This window comes from Hippopotamus amphibius, chromosome 2 (assembly GCF_030028045.1).
Source record: "Hippopotamus amphibius kiboko isolate mHipAmp2 chromosome 2, mHipAmp2.hap2, whole genome shotgun sequence".
NCBI lineage: Eukaryota > Metazoa > Chordata > Mammalia > Artiodactyla > Hippopotamidae > Hippopotamus > Hippopotamus amphibius.
Genome location: NC_080187.1, coordinates 141,798,451 through 141,810,459, shown reverse-complemented (window position 1 = coordinate 141,810,459; position 12,009 = coordinate 141,798,451). Strand labels below are relative to the sequence as shown.

At 48.6% G+C, this 12,009-nt stretch overlaps 1 protein-coding gene across 6 annotated transcripts in view; it reads left to right on the top strand.

Annotated features, from left to right (window-relative positions):
- Positions 1-12,009, top strand: part of NTRK3 (neurotrophic receptor tyrosine kinase 3) — a 369,697-nt gene that overhangs the window by 68,172 nt on the left and 289,516 nt on the right. For all 6 annotated transcript variants that reach the window (XM_057721553.1, XM_057721552.1, XM_057721554.1 and 3 more), the window contains 2 exons: positions 4,133-4,207; positions 4,720-4,791. In XM_057721553.1, coding sequence (XP_057577536.1) covers positions 4,133-4,207; positions 4,720-4,791 — 147 coding nt within the window. The remainder of the gene's footprint in view (positions 1-4,132; positions 4,208-4,719; positions 4,792-12,009) is intronic.

The window sequence follows — 12,009 nt, the reverse complement described above, 5'->3', positions numbered from 1 at the left end:
AGCCAGAGCTTGGTGAGAAGAGACCATTATTGCTTCAAGAATGTGGAACCTGGCTTGGGCCATGGTCCCATGGGCAAAGACCCCTCATTTCCTCTCAAGTAATACCTTGTCATGGGAGTGTCCTGAGAACCGTGGCTTTTGATTTTCTTCTCTCACCTGGACCCTGTGACCTAGAGGCAAGCTTTTTGGTGGTGGCCTTGGGCCTTTTGGTGTTTACTGTAAAACAGTCATTTTCAAAATTGTTTGTGCCATGAAACTTTTTTTCCATGGAATCTTAGGTAGAAGCCTTATATAATAAAGCAGGGTTTCCCACCCTCGGTACTATGGACATTTGGGGCTGATAATTCCTTGTCGTGGGGATGCTGTCCTGTGCATTACTGAAATGTCTAGAAGCATCCCTGTGGATGCCGGTGTCACTCCCTGTCCCCCACTTCCTGTCTCCCTGTCTCCAGACATTGCCAAATGTCCCCGGGGCAAAATCGCCTCCAATTGGGAACCATTGTATTCAAGAGACTAAAGCAGATGCAGTTAACGTAGGGATGGGAGCCTGGAGTCATGCTGAGAACAAGGCTTCAGGTCTCTGCGGGTCAGCTACCACCACACACTGTACCTGGGCGGACAGACACAGGATCCGGGGGTCCGGCTGACCCGCGTTCCTGGCATTGCTCTGAGTTCTCATCCCCCTTTGGCAGGGGTGGGCGCGTGAGATGCCTCTGCTCGGATGGGCTGGTGCAGGCTGTGGTCCTGGAACAGGGTGACCAGTGACTGCCCCGCACAGGGCTCAAGGGCCTCACCTTCCTTTAACAGCACGATCATTCTTGATTGTTTTTCAAATGACAAAATCAAAGTTCTATGAAAACAACCTGGACGGCCCAGAAAAGCACACAAAAAGAAGTCACATGTAATTGTACTAGGTAGAGGGGAACCTCTGTTTACCACGAACCAAAGCAAAGCAGACTGCTCTCATACTTTATCTTCTTTATTGTATTTTTAGAGCCTGCCTTTTCCACTTAAACTCAGGGCCTCCCTATGAGCACAAAGCAGCCAGCAGAGTTACCATAACTGACCCCCTGGGGCTGGTACCAAGTGGTGAGTCATCGGGAAAACTTGGCAGGCGCCTTGCCCATGTCAACTGCAAATGTCAGGCTGCGCCTTCGCCGCCCTGCTCTTCCCTGGGAACCTGCTCTGCGTTGCCGTCTGTGCATCCTTGGAAGCTGTTTATAATGTCAGCTTGGACAGTTTTCCTGGAGGTCATGAATGACAGGTTTACTGCCCCTCCACCCTTCTGCCACTTGGAGTTTTTATCAATGATTGCTGAGAAATGACCACTTCCAGCAGGACCAGGTTGCCCTTCTTAGCTTGAAAACTGAGAGAAGACTGCACAGCCTCTACAAAGCCCAGATTTAAAAATAATCAACACAGGCTCTACCTGAAGACTTACAGCGTGTCCCAGCTGCTGTAAGGGCTTTTTAATGTAGCCATTCGATCCTCATGTCCTTCTTATGCTGGAAGTATTCTATCATCCCCATTTGACAGATGAGGAAACTGAGGCACAAATGGGTGAAGTAAACTGGACAGGGTCACATGGAGGTAGTGATGGAGACCGGATCTGTATCCTGGCGGCCTGTCTCTAGGCAGGGGTCAGCAACCTTTTTCTATAAAATGCCAGAAACTCAATATTTCAGGGGGTCTCTGCAGCAGTTACTCAGCTCCATCTTTGTGGGGCAAAAGCAGCCACAGACAAGAGTAAATGCATGGATGTGAACACGGGCATGTAAATTTCATATACTTTTCACGTGTCACAAAATAGGGTTCTACTTTTGATTTTTTTAAAAATGTAAAAATTATTCTCATTTCTCAAGCTGTACTCCTGTGCGGGGCTGGAGTTTGCTGACCCGGATCTGGAAGCCCGATTCCTAACCACACTGTTGCACTGTAGCTGTAAAAGTGCTATACCCCGATGTAGGAAAACTCAGACCCAAAAGAGGCCGCAGGGGCCGTATACGACTGACCAGGGAGCCCTTTGCACAAGGACTTCAGCCACTGTGCTGCCGTGTCTCGGTGTGCCCTATGCATGGGAAGGGTCGTTTGTGGGCATAAGGACAGGAGGGCTGAGAGGTGTAAAGTATTAGAATGCAGTAATGATTGGCAACTCAGCCATAATAAAAACACATTTCTGGAATTCTAATGTGGGCTCAGAAAAATGATTTCATTTATTTAAATAACTTGATTGACAGCTGCTTCTTGGGAGTAGATTCTTGTCTGAAGCTGGGCTCCCGTGAATGAATGGCCACTTGTAGAAACACTGTAATCTACTTGGTAGTTTACACGGACCGAGGGCCCGGTGAATACCCTGGGTGGGCGTAGGGCTGGCACAGATCCTTCTCCTCCTTCCTTTTTGTATGACATGGAGCCAGGGTCCCTGTCCTGGTGAGACCAGACCAAGTGAAATGTCCTGGGGCCATGAGGCTTGCAGGGAGAGGGTTTGGAGTTGGAATTCAGTACCGACCTGGCCACCTGGCCCATGTCCCCAGCAGATGCCAGTGTGTCTGGCTGCCTAGCAGGGGCTCCAAGAGAATGTGGTACCAAAAGGGTTCTTGGCATGCCTTGTCACTGCACTGCTCTGAGATGCTTCCAAAGGCCCTGGTCACCGCCTCCCTGTGGCCTTCCTGGCTCTGGGGCTACTTGGTGGCAGATGGCAGAGCCATGGGGTGGGGGGGAGTGGGCGGTGTGGGGCCAGGGAGGAGATATCTGGGAAGGTGGCTGCCACTTTTCTGTGCCTTGGGTAACTGTCCCAGGGGGAGCTGTCACCTCTTTTCCCTCCTCGCAAAGAGGATGCGTAGACTGGGGGCACTGATGGGAGAGTCAGATCCCAGGAGGGCCGTGTGAGCATTGGGAGGCCTCTTCCTGTGGTCCCTTGGAGCTCCTTGGGGTAGTGGCTGTGTGTGACAGGTCTCCTCTCAGACAGCTCTAGAGCTGGAAAGGACCTTGGTAACCAACAGTCTATTGGTTCTCAACCTGGACCCCAAAAGCAGTAATGCAGGATGTTTGTCCCTGGCGCTTTGTCAGTATAAAACAAACAAACAAAGGAAATCAAATCCATACCCATGATGAGCCCTTCCGTGCTAACAGTACTTTCGAGAGTTCCTTTGCTTTGGGCTGGAATTTATCTACTGGGTGAGTCAGTGCCGGTTTATGCCTGCTGATAAAAAGCTCTGGTTAACAGTGATTTATATCTTGGATTAATAAAGCCGAGATGAATTAATTATTACTTAATAAATGTGTGTGCTTCCTCGACACATGTTTAGGGTGCCTCTTGGGAGAAAGTTCTAAAAGGAGATCTTTGTGAAGAGATGGGGGAGAAACTGCTGATCTGGTGCAACCCTTTCCCTTTACAAATGAGGACACCAGAGGCCCAGAGAGCTGAAAGCTTGTGCCCAAAGCCACAGCTGCTTAAGTCACAGAGATTAGGCTGGAATTGGGCTTCTTGACCGCCAGCCTTCTGTTCTTTCCATGCACCCAGGCCTTTGGTCACTCCTCCTTTGTGGAGTTGGTTCTGCCTTATCAAGCCATTGATGTTGTTGAACTCCGGATGGGTTGGGCTGTGGTCACCCAAGGGGGATTGTCAGTGTCTGGCCCCTGGGATGTGTGTTCCTTCTGGGCTTTTCCTCCCCAAAGCCATGTTCACCAACAAGCTCCCCCCCACCCCCTTTTTTAAATCACATCATTTGCATTGTCTTTATGGGAAGGAAGTTAGAAAATGAGCCTTCCCTTTAAAAAAATCCTATACATGAAAAAGAATTAAAGAGAACGGATGGAAATTGTCAGGAAGACCCACAGGGAGATCGGATCTCGAGAATTTAAAGAGTAGTCTTCCTGGAGCCGAGGGAGGGATGTTAAATGTCGTCCATGGGCTTGGCGCTTGGGGTCCTACAGTGAGCCCTTCAGCCAGGTGGCGTGCGTGGCACCACACTGAGGAAGAGACAGGCTCAGAGATGACGGGTGACTTGGTAGAAAGCCCGGCTCACGGGTGGCTGCTCCAGGATTCAAACCCAGGTCCCTGGCACTAAAGCCAGTGCCTTTCCTGTGGTCCCTCTGCTGACCTGAACCCTGTCTTTCTTCTCCCCTGCAGACACATAGAGAACTGGCGCGGTCTGCACACGCTCAACGCCGTGGACATGGAGCTCTACACCGGCCTCCAAAAGCTGTGAGTGTGCCAGCTCTGGGGTGGGGGACAGGGTGGGCCGGGGCTGAGCCCGTAGTTCGGGTCTCAAGGCAGGACCTGAAGCCAGGTCTCCCGGGCTAGTGTTCCTTCCTCAGCCCTGTGCTTGAGGAATGGTCCCCGTCGAGCAGGAAATTTCCAGCTACCTCCTCCTTTGGATTCAATGCAAGTGGCCGTGGGGGATTTGGGGTGGGGAAGGGAGGAGGCACAAAGGGGACTGCAGCGCTGTAGTTGCTGGACCAGATTCTTACCCACTTGCCCGGATGACCACATCCCTCACCCTCACCCAGATCCCAGTGGGGTGTGAGCCCAGATGCTCCCCACTGCACCCTGTCAGTTGGACCACCCAGTGATGACTGATGTTGGAGAGATGCATTCAATGCACAGGGGCGGCTACCATCCAGTCTTGACCTCACTGGCTGTCAGTCTCAGCCCAGGGCAGAGACATTTCTCTGCCCCCCGTAAGCTCTGCTGATTCTGTTTTTCTCTCTCTCCAGGACCATCAAGAACTCAGGACTTCGGAGCATCCAGCCCAGAGCCTTTGCCAAGAACCCCCACTTGCGCTACATGTGAGTAGACCTAGGTCCTGGGTGGGACCCATGGCAGGGAGAGAGAGTCCTGGGCAGTGAAGCCCAAGGCCTGAGATCTGGACCTGGCTTTGCCACTGTGTGCCCTGGGGAAAGTCCCTTCACTTCTCTGGGCCTCCGATTTGCCCTCTTAAAATGAGGTTTTTAGCTTTGATGATCTCTAAGGTTCTTCTTGGAAGGAAAAGCCTAGGGCCAAGGCTTAGAGGGAGGGTCTCTTCACTCCCAAGTTTGTTCACTTCCCAAGATGAAATTTGCAATTTTATGAGAATGTAAATGAGAGGAAGTTCCCCATATAAGTGTAGTGTGTGATGTGAATACTACATTCCTGAGACCATTTGTAGGTGTGTGTGTGTGTGTGTGTGTGTGTGTGTGTGATGGGGTAGGGGTTGGAGGAGGGAAAGCAGGGCCAGGCCAAGTGTCATGTCTCAATAGATTCTGGGTTCAATGGAGAAGAGCTCTGAAAAGCAGAGACACCTGTATACAAGGTCACATACCTTTCGGAGAGCTGGAGGTGACATGGCTCTGGTGGGATCCCATCTGTCTGTGCCTCCCTCCTCCCACCTTTGCCCTCCCACCACTGCCATGTCTGAGGATGGAGGGGCCCCCTCAAGGCTGACTCTGTCTAGACCTGCTGGGGTGGAATCATGAGAGCTTGGTGCTTCCTCTCCAAGCCTAGTTCTGGGCTGAAGACTCTGGGATCTGATGGGAAGACCACCATTTGCTGGGGAGAGGTTGGCTTGAAAGGAAGCCAAGGGCCAGTGATTAGGGAAAATGCCAACAGTTTGCACCCGTGAGGGATCCTTGCTGTTCAGTCAGGCTTTCTTTGCAGATGGTGAGCATTTTGGGCATCTGCTGGGCATGTTCTCCAAGAGCAGAGATTCCATAGGAATCAGGAGTCTGTTGTGTTTGGGGAGAAAGTGGAGGAATGGTGTGCAGATGAGTCTTTCCTTTGGCTGTTTGAGAGTTGCACTGGCCCAGGCACTTTGCATTTAATAGAGGAAGGGCATCTGACTGCATAGGAATCTCACAGGGAGAGGTAGTGCATCCAAGGGAAGTTGAGGGGATGTAGAGGAAGAGATCATGGACAATGGTGGTGGGGGAGTTGTTTCTCTTCTGTGGAGTTCTGGCCTCACACCCCGCAGGCCTCTGTGTGTTTTCCCAAGCACATAGTGAGTACTTGATAAATATTTTTTTAAATCAGTTGTGGCCACCCCTGCTTGTGCCTGAACTTTCTTTCCTTCCTCTGGACACAGCACACTGTGTGGCCATTGCTCGGGGCCTGATGTAGTAGCTGTGGGGGACTGAGGCCTCCCCTGCAGCCGTCTCATTTAGCCCTCGCCCCCTTGCCCTAGTTGAGCCTCTGTGGTGGGATTCTCCTGATGTGTGTTCCTTGCAGCTGGGGGCGTGGCTGGGACCAGAGGAGGGCCTTGGACCAGATGTTTCAGGTGTTTATTTTATTGGGGATTTGAGTTTCACTGTAAATTATCCCAGGGGAAGAAGCTTTTGACCTCTGAGAAGTCTCCTTTTCATACTAACTCATACAAGGGTCACGAAGCCAAATGCTCGTGGCGGACCAGGTGGGGACAAGGAAGCTGGGGACCACGTGTTCCCTCTGAGGGGCAGCCTGTAAGCAATTCCAGCTGAATGCTGCCGTGAGGAGGTGGGGCCTCGGGTTGCCAGATTTACTGTGTTTTTTTTTTTTTTCCTTCAAGAAGAGCTGGAGGTCCAGTTGAAACCTCTCAAGTTTTAAATACTGGCAACTAAAAATAAAACCTCTCAACTCCATGGGCCAGACAGAACTACTCTGTGGGAAGAATATGACATATGGAGTGCTAGTTTGCGGTCTAGGGTCATACTTGGGGGACAGAAGTTGCTGACGTGGGAGAGGCCCTGTCCCTTCTGACGACAGTGGCTTGGTGCTCAGAGCCTGCTAGGGCACTATGTTACCTGCAGCTCTCAGGCTAACTGAGAGGGCTTCTGGAACCATTGTGTTTCCATGGGCCACAGAGGTGGAGGGAGATGCATCTCAGGTGTCTCTGAAATGAGTTGTACTAGAACCTGTCTTTGAATTACCCTTGAGATCCCAGAAGAGGGCTGTGACCCACCATCTCTTCTGAGATGATCTGGGTCTGCTGGCTGGTGGCAGTGATGGGCTGGTGGGGCTTTGCAAGATTCCCTAGGCTTTGCAGGCTGGGGGGGTCTGGGTGGATTAGGTTTTGATGGTACCAGTGAGCCTGCCCATGACCTTGGGTCCTGTTTTCTCCTGGACACATTGGCCGGTTCTTGCCTAAGTATTTGCTGTTGGCCACAAAGGGATCAAGAGTGAGAAAGATGGGTTACCATCAGTCCAGCCCCATTTTGGGCCTGTCTGCATATTAGGGGTGGGTTGGATGCTCGGATCCATATGAGAGGGTCAGCACCTGGTCCAGGGGGTCTGATCGGCACAGCGGGGCTGCCAGAGGAGGCTGGGGACTCACAGAGAGGAGAGTCAAGAGGTCGAGGCATATGCGCTGGCTTCATCGATGAGTTGGTTTATTAACTTTTCCCATTTACGAAGACACACCCCAAATCCCTGACTGAGTGAATTTCCCGGCAGCTTCGGGACATTTTCTCCTGGCAAATGGGCCAGGTTTCTCTGCTCTCTCACAACATCTTCTATTTCTGTCCTCTAAATGCATTTACAAGTCTTCAGGCCCCAGCTGAGCAATCACAAAATGATCACTTACTCCAACACTAATTGCCAAGCCCTGGCTTGGTGGCTTTTTTTTTCCTTTTTTTTTTTTTTTTTAATTTTTTTTAGGGTGATGGCTGAGAAGTCTTTTCTTTTCCACTCTGTACACAATAAGAAGCAGGAAGTGAAATCATTGCCTTCTGTACCAATGTCAAGTTATTCAAATTGTTCTCATTGGTTCAACTGTCTCCCACCTCTAAGCTGCTTTTGCATTAGTTAGTGTAATTCTTCCTCGTGCCAGAAAATGAGCCAACGATGTGAAGGAGAGGTTGTCTGTCACAAAGAAGGCTGGAGATTAGGACTCTTCAAGGTTTACGGGTGATCGACCATCTCTTTTTGACTGCTTCTGTTTTTTCTGTCTTTTATTGAGTGCGAAAAATGAAATACTGGTTCCTACACGTCAAGGGAAATTCTTTTTCAGAGACTGGACTATTCTTGACCTTTATATCCTTTCCCTGATCTTAAGGTTTTTGGATTAAGGATTCTTAAGAATAAGCATTCTCCAAATGAATAATTGGAATCTCTATTTGCTGATCTGTAAAATGGGTGTAATAATGGTGCCTGTTCTGGTGACAGGATATGATAAAGATTAAATGATAGGAGGTACATACAGCACTTAGCCCAGTGCCTGTAAACAGCCAGAGTTTAGAAATGGAAGCTGCGAACAGTGATGTAATTATTGTTATTACTGGCGGTGGTGATCATAGAATCAAAGAGGAGAGATTAGGTGGCCTTGATGGTGATTGTGACCACTACTTTATTCTGGAAAAGCTGGAAAAGTTGGATTTCTGTCCTGCATCTCTTTGGTGACTAGAATACTCCTATCTACAGTCTCTCTGATGACGTTCTTCCTTGAATACTGATAAATAAACCCTGAGAGATTCTCTGTGGTCTCCATTTAGTCCCCCTTGCTCTAGACTGTATGTAGACCCCTCTGACCCCTGTTAGTTTCAGAAAGGAGCCACCCAATGGCAATTGATGAGCTTACACTTTACTTCCATCTGACTGGAGACCACACCCACTAACACTAGTGAACTTGGGTCCTTTGCTGTATCTTCTCTCCTCTCCCCCAGCCCCCACAGTTGCCTCCTCTCTTCCTTCCTTGGGTTTCTTTTCTCTGGGGTGTCTCACATATAGACTGGATCGCCACAGTCTGGGGTCCCCATAAGTAGAGTCATGGCAATGTCTACCTATGAACTGTACGCAAGTGATGGTACTTCCTTTCATCTGTAGAACACTTCATGGTTTCAAAGTACTTTCTCCTATGTTATCTCCTTTAATCCTCTTAGCATCCTGGGTTGGGGAGTGTGGTAGGCAGCCTTCTTTTATAGCCCAGAAGACAGGTCCAGAGAGGGTCTGATTTATAAGTAGCAGAAATACAACTGCAGTGAAGTCCTCCGAGTCTCTTTCCAGGAATCTTTCTGCGGTAGCTCATGGACCAGAAGAGACAATGTTTTTCACTGAAGCAATTAAAAACATTTCTTAAGATGTTTAGAAAATTGCATAAAAAATGCAGGTATCCAAGGAGAAGAGGGAAAGGCTAATACTGATTGAGAACTTACTACGTGTCAAAGACTGCACCTGGTGCTTTGGTAAATATGATCTCACTCCTCACAGTAACTGTAAGTGAGGGTTCCCCTATCCCCATTTCATAGATGAGAACACTGAGGCTCAGAAGTCTTAACTGAGTTCCCTCAAGGTCACGTAGTAGTTAGTGGAACAGCCAGGATATGGACTCTGATCCTTTTGACTCTAAAGTCCACAGACTTTTCTACTTCCTAGGCATGTTTTGTTTCTCTGTCTAGTTTTCACAGCAAGAATTCCTTATGGGAGGATGGGGGAGGGTTTTTAAAGTTTTATTAGAGAGCCGCTGTTTCCCCTGGGGGATTTAGCACCATCCATCCTGAAAGAGCTCTGTTGAGAAAGCTCTGTTTCATTTCTTTTCCTATTCAGGTCAAATCCTATAACAACAGTTACATTACGACCTGAATATCTTTGCTGTAAGAGATTTCTTAACGTTAGCCTATGGCCCACTTATTTCCAAGAATATGTAATGTAAGATTCCAGCAAGCCAAGAGAATTTAGATAATCCCTTAGAATTGTTGTGGTGGGATCTTTCTTGTGCTCGGTTGCTTGCTTTCTCCCCCAAAGCTCTGGATGTCACACTAAGTTATCCCTCTTTGTCATAAGCAAACGTGCATGAGATCTTCAGCTGAGAGAGCCAGCCCAGAGCTGACCTGTGTGGGAGCGGGGTGGGGTGGGGAGGGGAGAATGTCCTGATTTGGGCACGATTGTGTCTACTATGTTATGTTCACAAGGAGAGAAAGTCAGGATGCTGGGTGGGTAGAAAAAGAGGAAGTGGCCAGAGTCCCTGCCCTTTCAGGACACAGCTGAGTTGGCAACACATATCTCCTGAGACTGTTGGGGTGAACACGTGGTGAGATTGAATTATTATGTATTGAAAATCACTTGACGTTCTCTCTCCTTGAAATAACTACCCCATTCTGGGTTCCAAGACAATGTGTAGATGTCATATCAGTAGACTTTGCCTCTCTGCTTACCCCTTACCTCTGCGCTGATTTTTCTCCAAGTCCCAAAGGGGCTGTAGCTGGCACACTTGTCCCGTGACCTTTTCTCCAAATGTGCCCTTCCTCCTCTGTTTTAGGTGGGGGACTTAGCCATTGAACACTGTGTAGCCAACAGTCAGGAGTGTGGGCTTTGGAGACTGAAAGGCCAGGGTTCAAATCCTAGATCTTCCGTGTCCTACTGCAGGACCTTAGGCAAGCTGATGAGCTTCCCTGAGCTTTGAAGGGAATATGAGAGTTCCCACATCATGGGATTGTTCTGAGCTTTAAATGAGATGATGCTTGAAAAGTGCTTAAGACAGTGCTTTGCGAATGATTCCATTTTTTTGGCTGTTATTAATGACTTCCTCCTTGCTCGTTGGTCTCTGATTTCACAGAATCACAGATAGTTAAAGGTGGAAGGGACTTTAGTTCTAAACCCCTAAATTTATATTCCTAGCCCTGCTCCCGTCCTCGCCCTTTGGACTCATAAATTGAACTGCCTTCCTGGCCTCTCTACTTGGGTGGCTAAGATACAAGACAGGCTTGACTTGGCCAAAACAGAATTTTTTTTTTTTAACTTTTTATTTTATATTGGCATATAGCTGATTAAGAATGTTGTGACAGTTTCAGGTGCACAGCAAAGCAACTCAGCCATTCATATACATGCATCCTTTCTCCCCCCAGACTCCCTCCCATCCAGGCTGCCACATAACATGGATCAGAGTTCCCTGTGCTACACAGTAGGTCCTTGTTGGTTATCCATTTTATATATAGCAGTGTGTACCTGTCAGTCCCAAACTCCCTAACTATCCCTTCCCTGCATCCTTCCCCCTGGTAACCATAAGTTCATTCTCTAAGTCTGTGAGTCCGTTTCCAAAACAGAATTTGTGAGTTCATTTCTTGTCCTCACACCAAACCCTTAGTGTTTCTTATTTCTCTAAATGGTACCATCCACCAAAACCTTAGGAGTCATTTTTGACTCTTCTCTTCCCTTTTCTTGCCCTCCTCCACCCTTCCACCATTCAGTTCATCAAGTCCTTAGGATACTTTATATTCTTCCACTTCTCTCTCCCTCCACATAGGCTGTCTTGATTCAAGCCACCGTCCTCTCTTCTGGTTCTATGATAATAGCCTCCTAACTGGTTTTATTGCCTCCACTTTGTCCCCTACATTTCATTCCCAACACCGTTGCCAGAGTGATATTTTAAACACATAAATCTGATCGTGTCACTCTGCTGCTTAAAGCCCTCCAATTATACCCCTCTTTACTTACAATAAAAGCTAAACCTCTTACCGTGGCCATGGGATTTGAGTTGATTTGGTTTCCATCTCCCTCTCGACCTTCCCTTGCTGTCTCCTCCCTGGCCCTCTGCCTCAGCCTGTGAACCTTTCTTTCAGTCCCTTGAACACACCAAGCTCGTGTCCCCCTTGCTGACTCATCTAACCCGGGTCAGTCCCCTGCCCAGATGGCTGCAGGGCCGGCCCCGTCGCATCATTAAGTCCAATGTCTCTCTCAGCAAGCCCTCTCTCACCTCCCAATCTGAGTGGCCTTTCTTCACCTCACTCTTTGCTACATCATTTCCTCGGCCCTTACTACTTTTTTTTTTTTTTTTTTAACCATTATCAGTTTATTAAAAAGGATATCAGAAAGGATACTCCTTGGCCCTTATTACTTTTGATGATCTGAAGGTATGTCGTTAGGTTACTTGTTTATACTCTGTCTCCCCCACTAGAATAAACTTCCATGGAGCAGGGACGTGGGGCCGCTGCTGTGGCTCCAGCCCCTAGGATAACGCTTGTCACGTGATCGGTGGTCCTTGGCTACTTGTTGAGTGTGTGAGTGACTTTGCTCTGCCATGATCGTGCTATGGAATTTCTCCCCATAAGAATCCTCATACACAC